The 19,299-nt window shown below is 41.0% G+C and overlaps 1 protein-coding gene across 1 annotated transcript in view; it reads right to left on the bottom strand.

The window, feature by feature from the left end:
• Positions 1–557: 557 nt before the first annotated feature.
• LOC115849836 (olfactory receptor 9I1-like) overlaps positions 558–19,299 on the bottom strand; it is a 33,702-nt gene continuing 14,960 nt past the window's right edge. Inside the window, 2 exon segments of the mRNA XM_070046213.1 lie at positions 558–767; positions 3,194–3,397. Of these exon segments, the coding sequence (XP_069902314.1) occupies positions 558–767; positions 3,194–3,397 (414 nt within the window).

The raw sequence follows: 19,299 nt of genomic DNA, 5'->3' as shown, positions 1-19,299 counted from the left end.
TTTCCTCTGATAAGGAGCCATGGAATTCAGCAATAAGTACCGTATAAGACTCTTAAAAATATCATATTCTTTGATCCCAAATTCTACTTCTAAGTACTTATTATACTTATAGGAAATCAGAGGTAATCTTAAATATGTATGCACAAGTTATAACACAACAGAGGTATTTAAATTGCAAAAATTAGAAAACACTGTAATGTCTAATAACAAAAATATTTAAATATCTTCTTAATCTGTATTGTTTAATATTATGCAATTATGCTTCTGAAGATATATAACGCAGCATTTATTGGGATTATATATATATATATATAATTTATTTTGCTGTTTGTTCATTAATCACCTTTGCCTTTAGCAAACTCCTTTGCTTTTAGAGCCAGAGAATGGTTGTGGAAGGTTTTGTTTGCTGAACAGCCTCAGAGTTGTGTAGGTCAATGGTCTACCCTACCAAGTACTCTGTCAGTTCAGCATAACAAACTCTGCTGGGTGCTTGGGGGTGAGAGGTGCTTGTGGACTTGGTCCTTAGGTAGGTCTCTGCTCTCACCTTTAAGCGCCCTTCAGATAATAGCACTGTCATTTATCAGCAGCTCTTTTCCAGGAGGTAACGTCAAGTCAGAATGTCCAACAGTCAGAGTCTGTTCTCTCTGGTCTGGGAGGATGTCGATGTTTTGAATGTCAAACGTTGCCAGCATCTCCCCCTCTTTAGTGAAGCAAACCTCTTCCTGGGCTTTGGTGGTGAAGCGAACCTTTTGGGCGTAATGGAGCATCTGAGACAGAGACAGAAGGTAGAAGGAGGGAAGCTGGTTAGGAGCAGAAGAGGCACAGGGCTTCCTTCACATCATGAACTGTCCTCCCACATCTGTGCTTGTCGGCCCTTGGAGGAAGGCACCTTATCTCTGTACATTTTATGAAAAAAGAACTCTGCTTTCTCATCTCCCAAGTTTGTGCTGACCTGTGATAAGCAGGGGTGTCAAAGTTGAGTCAATGGAAAGCTGGCAGTATTGGGTCTTGCCTAAGCTAAATTCACTCATAGGATGGTCTTATGAACATGGGTCTCTATTCATCCAGTTTTGCACCATCTGTCCATACAAATTACTAAGCTTCCTTCTTCGTGCCAGACATGATTGGTAGCTAGGACACAAAATCTCAGTCCTGCCTTCAAAGCGTCACCACGTTCATCTCTGCAGTGTGGCTAATTAGGGAATGCTTCTGATTAAAAGGTGTTATAGACCAAGGATTGTGAATGTTTCAATGCATCCCGAACACTCCATAGCTGGGAGAATCTCAGCTTCTGTGACTATCAAAGCCCCATTATCATTCCCTTCTGGGAATAGCTTAAGTAGTAAAAAAGGCAGGTCAGGCAAAGTTCCTTTAGGAGCCCAGCAGGGTCTTCAGAGTGGGTGCTTTGGGATCTTTTAACACCTCTGGAGAAGATGGAATTAACTTTGGTTCTGTGATTAGGTTGTGATCTTTTCCAGAAACCTGGAACTCTTTAAGAAAACCTTTGAGGTTCTTTATAATAGAGCTCCCTCTTGCCTTTCCGACCTTTTCTTTTCACCGTTTCTTTTCTTTTTCCTTAGTCTGTTCCATGCTTTGAACCAGCTAGATCACTTTCCCACCCCTGCACATGCCATACCCTCCAATATCTGGTACCTGTGATTGTTTATGACTCTGTACAACTAGAGTGTAAACACTCTGAAGGCAAGCACGCATTTTGCACATTTCTGTACCCCATTGCTCCAAGGTGAATGAAGGTTGCTTTGTAAATGCTTGTGGCATGAACACACATATACATATTTTTTAATTAATTAATTTATTTGTTCTTATTTTTGGCTGTGTTGGGTCTCGGTTGCTGCACATGGGCTCTCTCTAGTTGCAGCTAGCGGGGGCTACTCTTCGTTGCGGTGCACAGGCTTCTCATTGTCGTGACTTCTCTTGTTGGACAGCCTGAGCTCTAGGCGCGCGGGCTTCAGTAGTTGTGGCGCACAGGCTTAGTTGCTCCGCGGCATGTGAGATCTTCCCGGACCAGGGCCCGAACCCGTGTCCCCTGCATTGGCAGGTGGATTCTTAACCACTGCGCCACCGGGGAAGCCCCTGAACACATATGTGTTGAATTAAGCTATGGAAGCCCTGTAAGACTACAGGAGGGAGTTTGAACAAATCACTTTGCTGGGGGCAGAGTTGGGTCTAGAATCGTGAAAGATTCCTGGAGTTCTTCAGCTTTGAGAAGCAGTGCCCAGACTCTGCAGCCAGGTTGCCTGGTGTGATTTCCAACTCTACCTGAACCAGCTGTGTGGACATTGGGTATGTTATTCTACCTCTCAGTATTCTCATCTGTAAAAAGGGGACCTACCTCATAGGGTCATGAAATGTATTAATACGTATAAAGTGCTTGGAACTTTACTTGGATAGAATAGCACTCAGAAAGTGTTAATTAACTATTATTACTCTTATAGCCTTATAAGAACTCACATGATATAAATACTGATAAAATTGCCTAAAACCTATCTTAAAGAAGCTATGCCTGGTTTGAAGACATTCTTTTAAAATTAAGAGGAGTTTTCTTCTATTCTGAATTTGTTTCTATAACTTTGCTTGGATATTTGCAGTGGTGTGTTGTTAAATGTTTAACAACTGGCTCTCTGGGGAGAAAAGCCAGGATTTTAGTGTTTGCTGATTTCCATGGTTTAACAAACAATTTGCATCATTCCTGAATATTTTACAAAGACTCTCATTGCCAGTAGGAGCCAGCTCTCTCTTCTTCATCTAAACCCCTGATGTCTTTAATAATAAGGGATCTGAGACATAGTCACTTTGGCCCTAAATTCAGTTCACCTTTCATTAGACCACACCACCCGTCTGCTAGTCTCTGGGATGAACAGGGACTGGGCGAGGGTCTTGGCGCCCACCTGCGAAGGCCTGGCATTCTGTGAATTAGCACAAGTGCCTCCCAGGAAGGGTCCTTATCTCTTGGAGAGCAGTCCATCAGTTTCTGATAGGCAGCCAGCAGGGCTTTGGCGGCCAGGTAGGCTTGGTAAGTGGCCGTCAGATCAGGAAGTTTGAAGGCAGACAGATGGACAGTTGTCACGTTCTCAAGCCCCGTGCAGTTCTGAGCCCCTTCTCTGGCACTTGGGGTGGAAGCCCCTCATCCAGGCCACCTGCATCCCTGCAGCTGCTCCCACAGCTTCCTCACCAGACTGTTGCTTGCGTAGGCGGCTGGGCTCGGCACCAACAGTAAATCCTCAAAGCCGGGCATCACTCCTGAGTGTACGGTCACGCTCAAGCTGCCGTTCAGCAAGCCCAGAGCCTTAGGCCCGGCACCGAGGGACTGTAGGAGAAGGAGGTGAAGAGCCACGTCCTCCCGGTCACATTCTTCCAAACGGCCTCGTCCAGGAGCCTGAGGTGGAAGTGCTAACAGTCACAGACGATGACGTGGCAGCTTTGGCCTTTGATATATGTTATACATTATGTCCAGGTCGTTCCAAAGCCTATAGGCTCAGGCCCGAGAAGCCAATTCACCTCACTGCAATAGACTAAAGAACATATCTTAGGGTGCTGGTGAAAGAAAGATATGCTAAGTGTTTTGTCATTCTATATTGTATACTTCTTTACACTGTTTGAGAAATAAAGGTTCAAGTGAATTAAAAACTTGAGTTATCATTAGAAGAGTTGAAACAGGATATAGAACTTCCAAAGCACTGTAAGGAAAATAGATTTCAAAAATCAGGAAATTTCAAGAAAGGAGAAAACAAGAAAAAAGTATAATAAATAGAAAACTATAATAATAGCAATCGTAAATGAAAGCATAGACATCCCTTCTAACTAAATAACAAATGAAAGTGCCTTCTACTTATTATTTCTATCATTACGGTTTATTAGTTATTAATAAAAAGTTATGACGAAGCATATGAAAGGGAAAATTTTATAAGACGGTGGAATAACATCAAACACGTTAGAGTAAACGTGAAGGGTTAAATTACTCTAGTTAAGAGTGCTGTGTCACAGTACTATCTATAAAATAGATAACTAGTAAGAGTAAATGTGAATCAGAGCAAATGTGAAGGGTTAAATAACTCTAGTTAAGAAGAGTGCTGTGTCACACTACTCTATATAGGATAGATAACTAATAAGGACCTACTGTATAGCACAGGCAACTCTATTCAATACTCTGTAATGGAAAAAAAATCTAAAACAGAGTGGATATATGTATATGTATAACTGATTCACTTTGCTGTATGCCTGAAACTAACACAACATTGTAAATCAACTATACGCCAATAAAAATTAAAAGAAAAAAAAAAGGAGAGTGTGCTGGGTTCGCTACTTCCTGTCTGGATGAACTCTCCAGCCATCTATATCCTTTGGGTGCCAGTATTCTGATGTCTGTGGACCTTGTCTAGGGTCTGCCCTGCCCTCTCTCTTCCGGTCGGAGCCTTGACGTGAGACTGGGGGTGGGAGGAGAGTGAGGTTCGAGTTTTCATGCCCCCAGATGCCTCTCTGCTCAACCGTGGGCTGTCAGTGGCTGCCTTCATCTGAGAAAGGCCACGCCTCTAGTGGGCAGGACCCCTCCTACTACTTCCTCCCCTCCGTGCATGGGGAGGAGGGGCTTCTTACTGTGGCTGTGCCCTGGATGTTTCACCCTTAAGCCTGCCTACTCCTTTGGAAAGAACTCCTTCATCACATTCCCATGGGAGTGTGCCGTCTGTGTTTTGCCTTTCCAAGGTCAAAGCGGGGAGGATTGAGCAGTTCTGACACAGGTAGCTGGAGTAAACATTTTGACTAGTATAGACACTTCCGGGCTTCCCTGGTGGCGCAGTGGTTGAGAGTCCGCCTGCCGATGCAGGGGACACGGGTTCGTGCCCCGGTCCGGGAAGATCCCACATGTCACGGAACGGCTGGGCCCGTGAGCCATGGCCGCTGAGCCTGCGCGTCCGGAGCCTGTGCTCCGCAGCGGGAGAGGCCACAACAGTGAGAGGCCCGCGTACTGCAAAAAATAAAAAAATAAAATAAAATAAAATAAAGCAATAATAGGAATAGGTAACATTAAAGCCTTAAATGAGTCCACTTGCCCTGGAGGTTCTCCAGTCCTCGGGACCTAGGGAAGAATGAGAGGCTTTTGGAACAAAGGGGTGAGGGGTTAAGTCAGTGCAGAGTGTGATTTCTGGTGGGCAGACAGACCATGTGAGTGTCCATAAGTCCTGCTAAGCTTTCTTCAAACCCAATGATTAGCAAAAACTTCTCAGGACGATGACAGGATAGCTCTCTGGTTAAGTGACTATTAAAGCTAAGAAATGGTCATAGAATTAAAAGACTTTCTTTTTTTCATAGAGAACCATAAAGACTAAACAAAATATGGCTTGTCTATTGAATTCCACCCTATAAAGCCTTCCCTGACAAGAGTCTTGCTCCTAAGGCCGGGCTCCAGTTCTTGCTTCTCTGTCCCTGCCAGTCCTAGGACCCTCCCCATCATCGCATCATCACTGAGTTCTTTCCACTGCAGATTGTTTGAGCTCGTGTCTTTTCCCCTCCAATTAGATTTTCAGCATTTAATGGGTCTTAGCTGTTGAGCGCATGAATGAATGCATGCTCTTCTCTCTCTTCCTTCTCATCTTCCGCCCTCTCCCCTCCTCCTGCAGGTTCCCCAAGTTACTCAGTGCAGGGGTTTGCTGTCCCAGACTTTCTCCAGCCTGTGAGGGAAGCTGTACCACCAGGGATATGCAGACAAGTTCCTTTACTTCAAAGTCCTTGGTGACTCTCTCATCCTAGACTGGGCAAAATGATACTGAGGACTTGGGTATCTCTTTCTCAAAAGATAACTGCTCCTTCCAGGTTTACATTGTTATCCTTATTGTCAACAGCCATAACAGCTAACCGTTATGAGCATTTGTTATGTACCAGGAACTGGTTATTCCATTGTTAACACCCACAAGGACTCTAAGAAGTAGATGCATCGCCGTTCATCTTTGTGACCTTCGTTTTGTAGGTGAGGAATGTGAAGCTCACAAGGGATGCCTTAATTTGTCAGGATCACATCATTAATGAGAAGTGTTAAGAGTCGAATCCAGGTTTCACTTTCCAGCCGGTGTCCTTCATCATTCCTACTGCTTCTGCTTCCCAGCCCATCTCTGTCCGGTTCCCTCTGCTGATGGTGCATTCTGGGATTTATGTGAAACAAGGAGAGTTTCTACTGGGTCCTTTGATTTTATGAACTATGGGGTTTTGCAAAACCAGAGTCGGCACAAGCAAGGAAGGTGTAGTCAATTTGGAGCTCCTTGAATTTTAGCAAAATAAAGATACCACCCGACAGGAGTGGGGTTCCTAGTGTTACAGAGGCTATGCAGACACTCCGAGTTCAGTGGACCTGGGAGTATGTGGCCTCCAAGGCTGATCCTGATGAAAACTAACTTAAATCCACAGAGGTTAACCTCATCACAAGTGAACCATTGGGCTGTGATGCTGGGGAGACCTAGGCGGTGGGCCACGTGTATCCTCAGGGCTGGAATGTAACTAACCAGACAGGTGACAGTACAATCAACTGAGGAGAGACTCAACCTGCCTGAGTGAAACACAGGAAGAGGATGTCCCAGCCAAGCTGAGCATTCTGGTTGCCCGGGCAGCTCTGATTTCATAGAGACAATAGTCTGGTTTCTTCCTTACGCTCCAATTCTTGGCTCATGGATTATCCTTCCGAGAAGAAGTTGGCTTCAGATAGAGGCTTTTCTGCAGGGAGAGAGTACGCTGAGCAGACAGTTCGAGGCTGTTGGTCGTGTTGGAAATCACATTTCTCACCCTAAGTTAATAAGTGGTGTCTGACTTTGACAATGATTTTGGGCAGCTTGAGCCGGCCCCACCAATACCAGGCACTTCTGGGTGAGTCCTTCTTTCCTGGAACTATGATATCATCCCATTGTCTGTGCTCCATGCACCTATGAGCTCTTTGAGGCTGGCAGCCGGAGCTTACTCACTAGTGTCTGGGGGGATTATGGTCTGGCCTGTAGCTGTTGTTCAGAAAACATCTATTGAATGGGTGTGAACCGTGCTAGTTTTAGAGCTCCAAAGCTGAGAATGTAGTAATCAGCACCTCGATGCTGAATGTATCAGGAAGCTATTTTTTCCCTGTCACTGGGACACCTGACCCAAGAGTCATGGTTGCTATCCCAGTCTCGTGTGGACCATGGGGCTGGAGATAGAGGCCCAGTTGGGGAGGGGGGTGGCACTGTGGGGAGGATGGTCCTAATAGCACCCACCGTGCTGGAGTGGGACCTCAAAGCAGCCTGTAACCATGATGACTGGACTGATATCGTGCACTTTAACTTTTTTCAATTAAAGCAATGAAGGCCTAGTAAAGTCATTTTTAAACTGCTTTCTAAGACTTTTCTCGTAAATAAAAGACTAGGAAAAGCAAGTCTCTGTCAGCCAAGTGTCCTGATGTCTGACTCAGAAGCTAAGGTCACTCTAACCCGACATTCCAGCTTGGAACCTTGAGGCTGTTCTCCCATGGTTGACCCTTCGAAAGCCACGTGGGTACCATGGTGTTATCGCTGTCTGGGTTCATGCTTGCCTTCTTGCCCAGAGGGTGAGTGTTTCCGAGGATAAGCCCATGGCCTCACATGTGCCTCGTGGTACATGTGGGTATAGCACAGTGCTCTACACGCTGAGTAGTGTGCACAATAAAAATTTGGAAAGAATAACCAGCTCCACAATAGGCAGCATTTTTATTTAGCTGAGGTTCCCTCCTCCTTGCTTCTTCTACCCTGGAGTTGAATTGCCTGATTTTGAATCCCAAATTACTACTTACTAGCTGTGTGATTTTGGGCAAGTGACATTTCCTCTTTGAGCCTCAATTTCATCCTCTGTAAAATGGGAATAATGATAATATCTACCTCATGAGTTGTGAGAATTAAATGAGATAATAAAATGAATATTATAATAGTAGGAAATATGGACATAACACCGTAACTCAGGCATTTTTCTAAGTGTTTTACATGTATTAACTCATTTAATCTTCATAAGAATTTTGATACACGCAAAGTATCTAAAAAGCAGTTTCCACTAATGGTTACTATCCAATAAATGATAGATATAGTCATTATTAAGTCACTGTCAGCCAATATTGTAGAAGAAAGCATATGATAAGATAGGATGTGAATTTATATTAGGATGTGAATAACTGACAATAGCTGTACGTTACTCAAGAATAACTATTGAGAATTAAATATTTGCATCTAATTAGATAATTTTTTTTTTTTGTGGTACGCGGGCCTCTCCCTGTTCTGGCCTCTCCCGTTGCGGAGCACAGGTTCTGGATGCGCAGGCTTAGCAGCCATGGCTCACGGGCCCAGCCGCTCTGCGGCATGTGGGATCTTCCCGGACCGGGGCACGAACCCGTGTCCCCTGCATCGGCAGGCGGACTCTCAACCACTGCGCCACCAGGGAAGCCCCTCAAAGTTCTCTTACAAGTCCCATCAGGTTGTTGGTAGAATTCATTGCTTTGTGATTGTAGGTGTCCATTTCCTTAGTAGCTGCAGGCCAGGGGCTGGTCTTGAGCCCACCCTCAGGTCCTTGCCACTTGGCCTCTCCTCTCACCACATGGTAACTTACTTCTTCACGGTATGTAAGAGGATGTCTCTGCTGTTTTGAATTTCTCTTTTCGGCTTATTCCATAAGGTCAGACCCACCCAGGATAACTTCCCTTTTAATGAACTCAGAGCCAACTAATTAGAGACCCTACTTATAGTCTCAAAAATCTGGTACCCTAATAATGGAAGCGCTATCCTCATCATATTCATCCTAGGGGAGGGGATTATACAAAGCGTGTGTCAATGGAAGCCGTCTCCGAATTCTGCCTATCCCAGCCAATCAGACAGATCTAGAATGCAGAATATTTAGAGCACAGCTATGTGTCTTGAAATCAATGAAGAGGAAGGAGGACTGTATGAGATTAAAAGAATGTAAAAAATGTAACAGTCAAATGCAGTGCTTCAGTGTAGATCGGATCTGGATTAAAATTAATAAAAATTTAAAAAACCATTCTTGGGAAAATATGAATGAGGATTAAATATTAAGTTATGTGATGGGGTAACTGTCCACTTTCTTACGTCTGGTAGTGGCATTATAATATTATAGTCACGTAGAAGATATCCTTAATAGTCATAATATTTTTAAAGGTCATTGAAGTATAACACACATTCAGAAAAATTAATATCGTCCATGAATTTTCAGTCTTAGAAGACCTGAATTATTAGCACCAGATCAATACATCACCAGTACATCACCAATCCCTGAAACCCTTCTGTGTACCATTCCGATCACCCCCCCTCCCCCTCTAATAGCATTGATTAGTGTGCTTGTCTTTGTTCTTTTGTTGATGAAATCCCAGCCTCTGTCCTCTGGTGCCAAATAGAAATGCAGAGACAGAGTTTGGGGTGAAGTAGCAAAGAGTAGCTTTCATTGCTTTGCCAGGCAAAGGAGGCCACAGTAGGCTAGCACCCTCAAGACTGTGCCCTCCCTTGGGAGAAAATAGGAAGGGGTCTTATAGCTCAGGAGGGGAAGGGAGTACTGCAGATAAGGAGCAGGGCAGATGCAAGCTTGCATTCTTCTTTCCTCTTGGAAAACTTCTACATGGTCAAAGTTGATGTCAGGCAGTGTTGGGAGGGTTCCGGTGGTCCTTGAGGTTATCACACTGTGACTTTCTTTCTGGAATAAAGAAGGCTCACAAAGGGAATGTTAGGGAGTGCTTCCTCAGAGAAGCAAACACCAGGTGCATGGTACAGCTCTGATTAGAAAGTAATCATTTTCAAAATGTGATTAAGTAAAAAAGAGAAACATTTCTGTGAAAATGGTAGAGTGGGCTAAAGGAAGAAGGCCTAGCATATTGGAAGCAGCCTTAACCAATTTCTGCTATAACAAATCATATATCTGGAATCACACAGCATATTGTCATTTGTGTCTCATTCTTTCTATTCAACATTATGTTAGTGAGATTCATCCAGACTGTTGCAGTAAACTATAATATTTTTGATGGAATCACTGCTTTTTCTTCATAGAGGTATCTAATACACTTTAAGAGAATTTTGCTAAATGAAGGATGTTCTTTTTTTTTTTTTTTTTTTTTTTTTTTTTGCGGTACACGGGCCCCTCCCGTCGCGGAGCACAGGCTCCGGACGCGCAGGCTCAGCGGCCATGGCTCATGGGCCCAGCCGCTCCGCGGCATGTGGGATCTTCCCAGACCGGGGCACAAACCCGTGTCCCCTGCATCGGCAGGCGGACTCTCAACCACTGCGCCACCAGGGAAGCCCCATGAAGGATGTTCTTAATTATATTTTTTTCACTTTGAACTGAACATTTCAATGAAAATAAGTATTTCCACTTGTGCATTTTTGCCTCCAGTTAGAATATCTTTCTTTGACAATTTTTATGTCAAAAATCATAAAATTATGATACCTTGACTGTTTCATCAAATTTAAATGCTGAATGAAAAATGATTGACTTTATTATTTCACTCCAGTTCAGAATAGAAATTTATCCAATTGAAATCAGGGACTCCACCAAAAAGAGTCTTGTCACAAGTCAATATACTCCAGGCCACAATTATGTAATTTCAGAATTACATCTTGTACACATATTTGCTTGTTTATTTTGTTTAGTTTTTCCTTTCCAATGGAATGGATAAATTTCAATGCCTTCCAGTTTGCAAGATTTGTTTTCAGTACTTGGAACTTGCTAACACCTTCAAAAGTTGAAGTTTCTTGTGCTCCATTCATTACATGCTTTGATTGAAGACACAAGACTTCTAACTGATTTTAAATAAATACAATACAAATTTTGGGAACATTTAAACAAATGAGCTCAATATTATTGTAGATCAGGTTGATTAAAAAGGAGCATTTCAGGACTTTCCTGGTGGCACAGAGGTTAAGAATCTGCCTGCCAATGCAGGAGACATGGGTTCGAGCCCTGGTCTGGGAAGATTCCACATGCCGTGGAGCAACTAAGCTCGTGTGCCACAACTACTGAGCCCGTGTGCCACAACTCCTGAAACCCGCACGCCTAGAGCCCGTGCTCTGCAACAAGAGAAGCCACCACAATGAGAGGCCCACTCACCACAATGAAGAGTAGCCCCCGCTCGCCGCAGCTAAAGAAAGCCCACGGGCAGCAATGAAGACCGAATGCAGCCAAAAATAAATAAATAAATATATTTTAAAAAATAAGCATTTCAAAGGCTTACCTACTTCTACGATACTGTGGATAAGAAGCAGGAAAGAATTGTGGGTGCCATGCAGGAGAGTTTTTGTTTGTTTTGTTTTTTACTGTTCAATCCCATCTTGATCAAAACATTTTGTACTCCATTTCTCTAATTGCGTCTCTGTGAAAATGCTTGTAAATGTTAACAACTATAGCTTCTATTTTGATGGAAAAACCATCGTAACTTGTTTGGATGTGATTCTAAATTATGTGTTCCACAACGGACTCCAAATATATTTCTGTGCCATAGTTTTTGTAATTCAATATGAACATTCTTTTTTTCATGATTTTGTGCTTTGGTAAAATTTGTATTTGTTTTATCACCACACAAACAAGGAGTGTTGTCTTCAAGATTGGTGTTTTATGTGGAATTTATAACAGCATTCATAATAATGTTGGATATTTCATATTTGACAGAATGAACTTTCAACAGCTTTACTATGAAGAATTGGATGAAAAAATCAAATTATTGGAGTAAGTTTTCTGTTTGAAGCATTTAATGACACTGACATAAAACTGTCATCATTTCACTCTGTGTAAAATGGTTCTTTTCTGTTGGAGACAATACATTACCAAGTACTGCTTTACTTTTTCTTTGTGTACAAAAAATTGGAATTAAAGAAATGAGCTAAATTACCTTTGATGAGAATGAAAAGTCACGCTTTGCAGAATGAAATGTAAACACACCTGCTGTTTTAAATTGTTCTCATCAGGCACAGTCTTTGAAAGCAAGGGTTAATGCATTTTCAGCTGATTTGTATCTTCTACTTTTCAAATCCTCATGGACACTACTAAGACTCCCACATGGACGATAAATGATGACAAACATTTTGTACAAAATATATGTTCATCATCAACTGTCTTGAGTAACATGCACTTCTGTTTTTTGAGGTTTTTTGCTACCAAAAGGGCTTGTTGCAAAATATGAAAATGATACCAAAGAATAAAATACATTGGTCTGGCTTCGTACTGTACAAAAATGGACCAAATTCCTGCAGCAGAAGCTTTTAGACTACTCTCTGTACGCTCTACAGCAGCGCTTCATTCATACCTAGGAGCCTGCCCAATGGACAACCTGTTGGCTTCTTGTGCTGTGGCATGGACCACAATACAACTGGCTAGTACACCAGTAGCTGCCAGGGGCAGCAGAGTTGAACATTTCTCTCTCCACCACCCTAGACATGAGAAATGAGCTGTCGCCAGATTCTTGTGTCTAGGTGATTTTTTTATTTTATTTTTTTTAAAGCAGGGGGCAACTTGTTTGTTGTCCTTGGACAAGAGATTTCATTCTGGAAAAAATCAGGAAAAGAGAGAGAAGATTCGCTGAGTGGTCTTTCAGATTTAAATACATGTCAAAGTGACAGCCCTGCTCACTCTATACATGTCCCAAACACTGTTAGATTGACCATGGTAGAAGGTGGAAGTACAAAAATGGAAGTTTATCAAACGAATAAAAAAGTGAAAAATCTGGGACAAATGCTACACTGACTAGGATGCCAGGACGACAGGTGTAAATAGAGACTGTCCTGGGAAAACCTTTAAGTTGTAAATGTGCTTTTCTTTTCCTCCCTCCCTCCCTCCCACCCTCCCTTCCTTCCTTCCCTCTTTTTTTCTTTCCTCCCTTTTTCTTTCTCTTTTTCTTTTTGAAGCATTGAAGCCTTTCTTTCCTTTAAGATAACTGATTATTAAATATAGTTTTTGGTTTTATGCTAGCAACACTTTATTGAAGTATAATTTAAATACAGTAAAATACACTAATCTTTGCAACTTACATGTGCAGATTAATGAATTTTAACAATATACAAGTACACATATAACCATCACACAGATCAAGGTATAGAAGATTTCCATACCCCAGAAAATCCCTCCTGTCCCTTTCCAGACCATCATTCTTCCCCCATCCTTCAGAAGCAACCACTATCTAGTTTCTATTACCACAGGGTTAGTTTGTCTATTTGAACTTCATAGAAATGAAATCATTCTGTCTGGCTCCTTTCATTCATCATAATCTTTTTTTTTGAGATTTGTCCATGCTGTTGTATGTATCAATAGTTCATTTCTTTAAAAAACTGCTGAGCATGAATATACTACAGTTTATTTATCCATTCTTCTGTCTTCACACATTTTGGGTTGTTTTCAGTGTTGAGTTGCTGTGAATAAAGCTGCAGTGGACATTGTTGTAAAAGTTGTTTTGGGTGGACACAGGCATTCATTCTCATGAGTACCTACTAGGAGAAGCTATTACTGGGACATGGGGTAGGTGTACCTTTAACTTTATAAGAAACTGGAAAATGATTTTCCAAAGTCATATAATTTTATACTGACCATGCCAAGTGTCAGAAAGCATATGGAGAAACTGGAGTTCTCATACATTGCAGGTGGAAATGTCTTGGAAGTTGTTTAAAACTTTAAACATATACCTACCATAAGCCCCAGCCAATCTACTCCCAGGTATTTGCTCAAGAGAAATGAAATGAATACGTTCACACAAAGACTTGTGCACAAATGTTCATAGCAGCTTTATTTGTATCAGGCAAAACTGGAAACAAGTTAATGTTTATCAACAGGTGAATGGATACAAAATTCTGGTGTATCCATTTAATAGAACGCTGCTCAGCAATAAAAAGGAACTAATAGTAAATGCAACAACATGGATGACTCTCAAAATAATTATGGTGACTAAAGCCAGACAAAAAAGAGTACATGCTTTTGATCCAATTTATGTAAAGTTCTAGCAAATGCAAGCCAATCTATAATAACACAAAGCAAATAAATGTTTGTGTGGGAATGGAGGTTTGGAGACATGGATTACAAATATACACGAAGAAACTTTTTGTGGTAATGGATATGTTCTTTGTATTGATTGTGGTAATAGCTTATACATATGGCAAAACTCATCACATTGTACACGTTAAATATGTACGGTTTATTTTACATCACTTAAACCTCAATAAAGCTAACTTTAAAAAGTTGGAAATTGTTCATTTCTCTTACATTTCCTGGAGAAGTATGTGTAGAAGTGGTATTTTTTCCTTAAATGTTTGAGAGAAATCATTAGCATCTGGAGGTTGTTTTTAATTTTTCCCTTTTTGGGGGGGGGAGGATGGTTCTTAATTACACGTTCAATTCCTCCAACAAATATAGGATGATTCAAATTTTATTTATTATTATTTTAGTTTGTGAACTTATGTTTATTAAGGAATTTGTCTATTTTCTCTAAGTTATAACATTTATTGGCATAATGCTGGTTATAATATCTCCTTATTCTATTTTATGATATCCATAGAATCTGCAGTAATGCTCTTTTTAATTTATTTTATTGTTATTTATGACTTCTGTTAATCTTTTCAAGGAAGCAAAATTTGACTGTTGAATTTTTAAAAATCTATTTTTATTAACAGCTTTGTTGAGGTATAATTGACATTCATCTGTTTCTATTTCATTGATTTTTTTCCTCATCTTTACTACTTCTTTTGTTCTGTTTTTTTGGGGGGGGTTGTTTAATTCAATCTTCTTTTTCTAGGTTCTTGAGGTGGAAGCTTAGGTCATTGATTCTAGACCTTTGCCCCCTAGTATAGTCATTTAGAACTCTATGCACTGTTTTAACATCATCCCCAAGTTTTTACATGTTTATTTCATTAGTGTTCAGTTGAAGATATTTTCTTATCCCCATTTTAATTTATGTTTCCTGCACATGTTATTTAGGAGTGTATTCTTTCATTTCTTCTAGTTATTAATTACTAGTATTACTAGTTTAAATCCATTGTGGTAAGAGAACTTGTTTGGTTTCATTTCAATCCTTTGTGATTTACTGAGACCTGACTAACATAAGGTCCATTTTGGTGAATGTTCCACGTAAACTTGAATGGAATTTGGATTCTGCGGGCTTTGGGTGTGTAGCATTCCACATATATCAATTAGATCACGTTGGTTAGTGGCATTCAAATATCTATTCTTACTGATATTTTTGCCTACTTTTTCTTCATATTACTGAAGAGAAGTGTTAACATATCCAACTATGTATTTTCTTCATGTATTTTGAAGCTATGTTATTGGGTGCATAGTGGTGTAAGATTGCTATGTCCTCCTGATAAATTCATGTTTTTCTTTATCTCTGGTTGTATTCCTTGTCTTGAAATCTCTTGTTCAATAATAACATAGACATCCTAGCTTTATTATGCTTAGTGTTTCTATGGCATATCATTTTTCATTCTTTTACTTTCAACCTATCTATGCCCTTATCTTTAAAGAGTGTCCTCTGTAAATGGCATATGGGTGTATTTTATTATTATTTGAATTTTAATAGTGTGGCAATCTCTGTCTTTTGATGAGAGTGCTTTGCCCATTTACATCTAAGACAATCACTGATATGTTTTGGTTTAAGTTTTTTATTTTATAACTTTTCTATTTCTCACGTCTGCTTTTTGTTTCCTGTTTTTCTTTTCCTGACTTGTTTGGCCCTAATTTTTTTTTTTTAGTATTCTATTTTATTTCTGTTTTTGGCTTTTGCCATACCTGTTGGTATAATTTTTTAAAGCAGTTGCCCTAAAGTTACAATAAGCATCATTTTGGTGAGTAATCAACTACCTCAACGCTTAGTGGCTTAAAACAACATGCATCTATTTACTTATACTAATTTTTGAGTCACATCAGGTGTGGTTGTGATGCCAGTGGGCTGCTAGGCTTTTTCCGGTACTTCTCTACACTGTATTGCAGTGCATTGTGTTGCAGGATTCAGTAAGGCATCTGTGCTGGTAGCACTTGCTTTGATTGAATGTGGGATGAAGTACAAAGATGCAGTTCAGTTTATAAGACAAAAAAGAAGGGGAACATTCAATTCCAAAAAACTGCTTTACCTGGAGAAATACGGACCTAAGGTGCAATTATACTTCAAAGATACCAATGGGCATTGTGTGTTCAGTAGAAAGAAATGTATATGAAAGCTGACTTGTTTGTGGTATTTAGAGGGAACTCTTGGTACCTGAAAATGTGAATCTGGAAGCCTAACTGTGTCATCAAAGTAGTGATGGATTCAGCGCTCCTCAACCACTCTCCTAGTGATTGAAAAAAAGCAAACAAAATGAAATCCCTCTATAATATGAATAAAATGTTTAAGAAAAGAAAAAGAAAAAAAAAACCTTCTCAGTTCTGGGCAAGGGGCAGTAATCCAACTGGCATTATAAGTTGGCATACCACAGTTCAAAAATTGGACTTCTGTTTTTCATTATCTCAGCACTAATCATGAAAAAGTTAAGACATTTTTAATTTATTTTTATTTTGTATTTTTAAAAATTTTTATTGGGATATAGTTGATTTACAATTTTTTATTAGTTTCAGGTGTACAGCAAAGTGAATCAGTTATACATATACATGTATCCACTCTTTTTTAGAGTCTTTCCCGTATAGGCCATTACAGAGTATTGAGTAGAGTTCCCTGTGCTATATAGTAGGTCCTTATTAGTTATCTATTTTATACATAGTAGTGTGTATGTGTCAAAAGATATTTTTTAAAAGCATAATAATTTATAGTCCCTGTGTTTTTTTTTTTTTTTTTGGCGGTACGTGGGCCTCTCACTGCTGTGGCCTCTCCCGTTGCGGAGCACGGGCTCCGGACGCGCAGGTTCAGCGGCCATGGCTCACGGGCCCAGCCGCTTCGCGGCATGTGGGATCTTCCCGGACCGGGGCACGAACCCATGTACCCTGCATTGGCAGGCGGACTCTCAACCACTGCACCACCAGGGAAGCCCTAGTCCCTGGTTTTTATTCTGTGTTTTGACCAATACTTTAGGAAATCTCATGCCACTGAATTTCTTTAAACTATCCAGTGGCTTTAGAAGCAACCACCCACAACACAGTCTTGAATTACTCATGACTTACGTATCACTCACCATGTTAGAGAGAGATTATAGTTCCCACAGCTTTGCCTTTACCAGAGATCACATTTCAGGAGACCACTGTTCATACTCTATTGGTTGTTTCACTATTGTGAGCTACGGGATGCAAGAGTACCAGTCTGCATCCTATCTCATAATACTAGATATATTCTCACTGTTTCAGTCTCATTCAGGCAAGATAGCCAATCCCGTGATGACTAATTTTATTTTTCAATTTGACTGGGCCATGGGGTATTCAGATACTTGTTAAATATTATTCCGGGTGTGTCTGGGTGAGAGTGTTTCTGGATAAGATAACATTTGAATTGGTAGATGAGTGAAACAGACTGCCCTCCTCAGAGTGGGTGGGCCTCATCCAATCTGTTGAAGGCCTAAATAAAACAAAAGTCTCAGTGAGGGAGAATTTGCTCTCTCTGCCTGTTTTCGAGGTTTTCCCCTGTCTTCAGATTTGGATTCAAACTGGAATGTACACCATTGGCCCTCGGGGTCTCCAGCATGCTGCCTGCAGATCATGAGACTTCTCAGCCCCCATAATTATATGAGCCAATTTTTTATAATAAATCTCTTTCTCTCCATCTCTCTGTCTCTATCTGTCTCTCTCGATAGATATATATTTATATATACATACACTATCTATAGTTAATATATCTATATCTAATATACCTTGATTTCTTCAATTTCTCTGATAGTTTATTGCCTGCAACAATCTTAGGGGTGGGGAATCAAGGCTCCTCTTTTGGGTATGATATGTTTGAAAAGTCTATTAGCCAGCTGGGATTAGGCCTTTCTCTTCCTCTCTCATCCTTCCTCCTCTTCACACATGGGCTTCTTTCTTCCCTCTCTCCTACTCCTCCTGTCAATATGGCTGGAGTTATGGCTTCCTACAAAATATTTTTGGCTTCAGTTAGAGTATTTTAGGGTACTTCTCATTTTATGAGTATAGTTCCCAGAGGACTCTGATTAATTGAGTTTTGTTGAGAAGCCCATGTGCGTTCCAACGAAATTGGACCAGGTAGAATGTGCTATTTTGTACAAAACAACTACTCTTGCAGTAACCATACGAAGGAGGGGACCATTTTTCCAAGTATGAGAGGGGTGATTTGTAGAAAATAATTTGAACAATGAAAAAGTAATCTAATTAGTCAGGATTTTGTAGGATGCTGGTAGTTGCAACGGAGGCAGGAGATAGATAAGCCTTCAGGGCAAACAGTTTGAGTTCATTCCCTGTGGACCGATACTCCTACTCCGAGACAGGAATAACAGGACAATTGAGAGAGGAGGCTGGTCCCCGCCCAGATAGAAGATAAGAGACCACATATTCCTTATTCTTGAAGTCAGGAGAACTTCCTGACCACACAAGCGCAGAAAGGTTCCTTGGAGGTCAAAAGGGGAGCGATGCCAGCTACCCATAGGCCTCTTTGGTAGAATCCATCTTGGCTAAGAGATGCATGTGCCCACATGGGAAAATCCTGAGCTACACCAAATATGGACTCTGAACCAGGCAAATCAAAATGATTGGTCCAAGGAAACACGGAAGTAATGCCCCATAAAAGTGACTCAAACTGCCCACGAGGTGCAACTCTATTTCTGAGCCTGCCTGTGTTATCTATCCACACGTACTGTACTTAAATACTTTACTTGTTTCACTACTTTCCGTCTTAGTGGGAATTCTTTTTCTGCAAAGCTGTAGGGCCAGGGCCTTGTCACCGGCCACTGGTCTAGTGGCTAGGATTTGGTGCCCTCACTGCCGTGACCTGACCTCAATCACTGGCTGGGAACCAAAACCCTGTTTCAAGCCGCTGCGGGCCAAGGTCACCTGAGATCACAGCCACAGATAATCCCTGTTGCAGAGTCAATATTGCTTAGCAAATATTCCATTTGCTCTTTCACCTTTAATGGTCCCCATCTAGTGAGGCAGGACTGTGTGACTAGTTTTAACCAGTGGGCTGAAGCGTACTGTCCATGTACAATTCTGTAGTCTTTTATCCCCTGCTCTTGTGACTAGGAGTTTTCATGTTCTAGATGGTGCAACTACAAAACGGTGGAGCCACTTTAAGCCTGGGTCTCTGAATGACTGCATGGAGCCCCCTGCCAGTTTGCACAAGAAAAGAATTGTTAACTAGAATAAAACCTTCACATTGGAGCTGACGATTGCCACAGC

Source organism: Globicephala melas, chromosome 8 (genome assembly GCF_963455315.2).
Source record: "Globicephala melas chromosome 8, mGloMel1.2, whole genome shotgun sequence".
NCBI lineage: Eukaryota > Metazoa > Chordata > Mammalia > Artiodactyla > Delphinidae > Globicephala > Globicephala melas.
The sequence above is the reverse complement of the archived record's forward strand: the minus strand, read 5'-3'. Positions and strand labels throughout refer to the sequence as shown.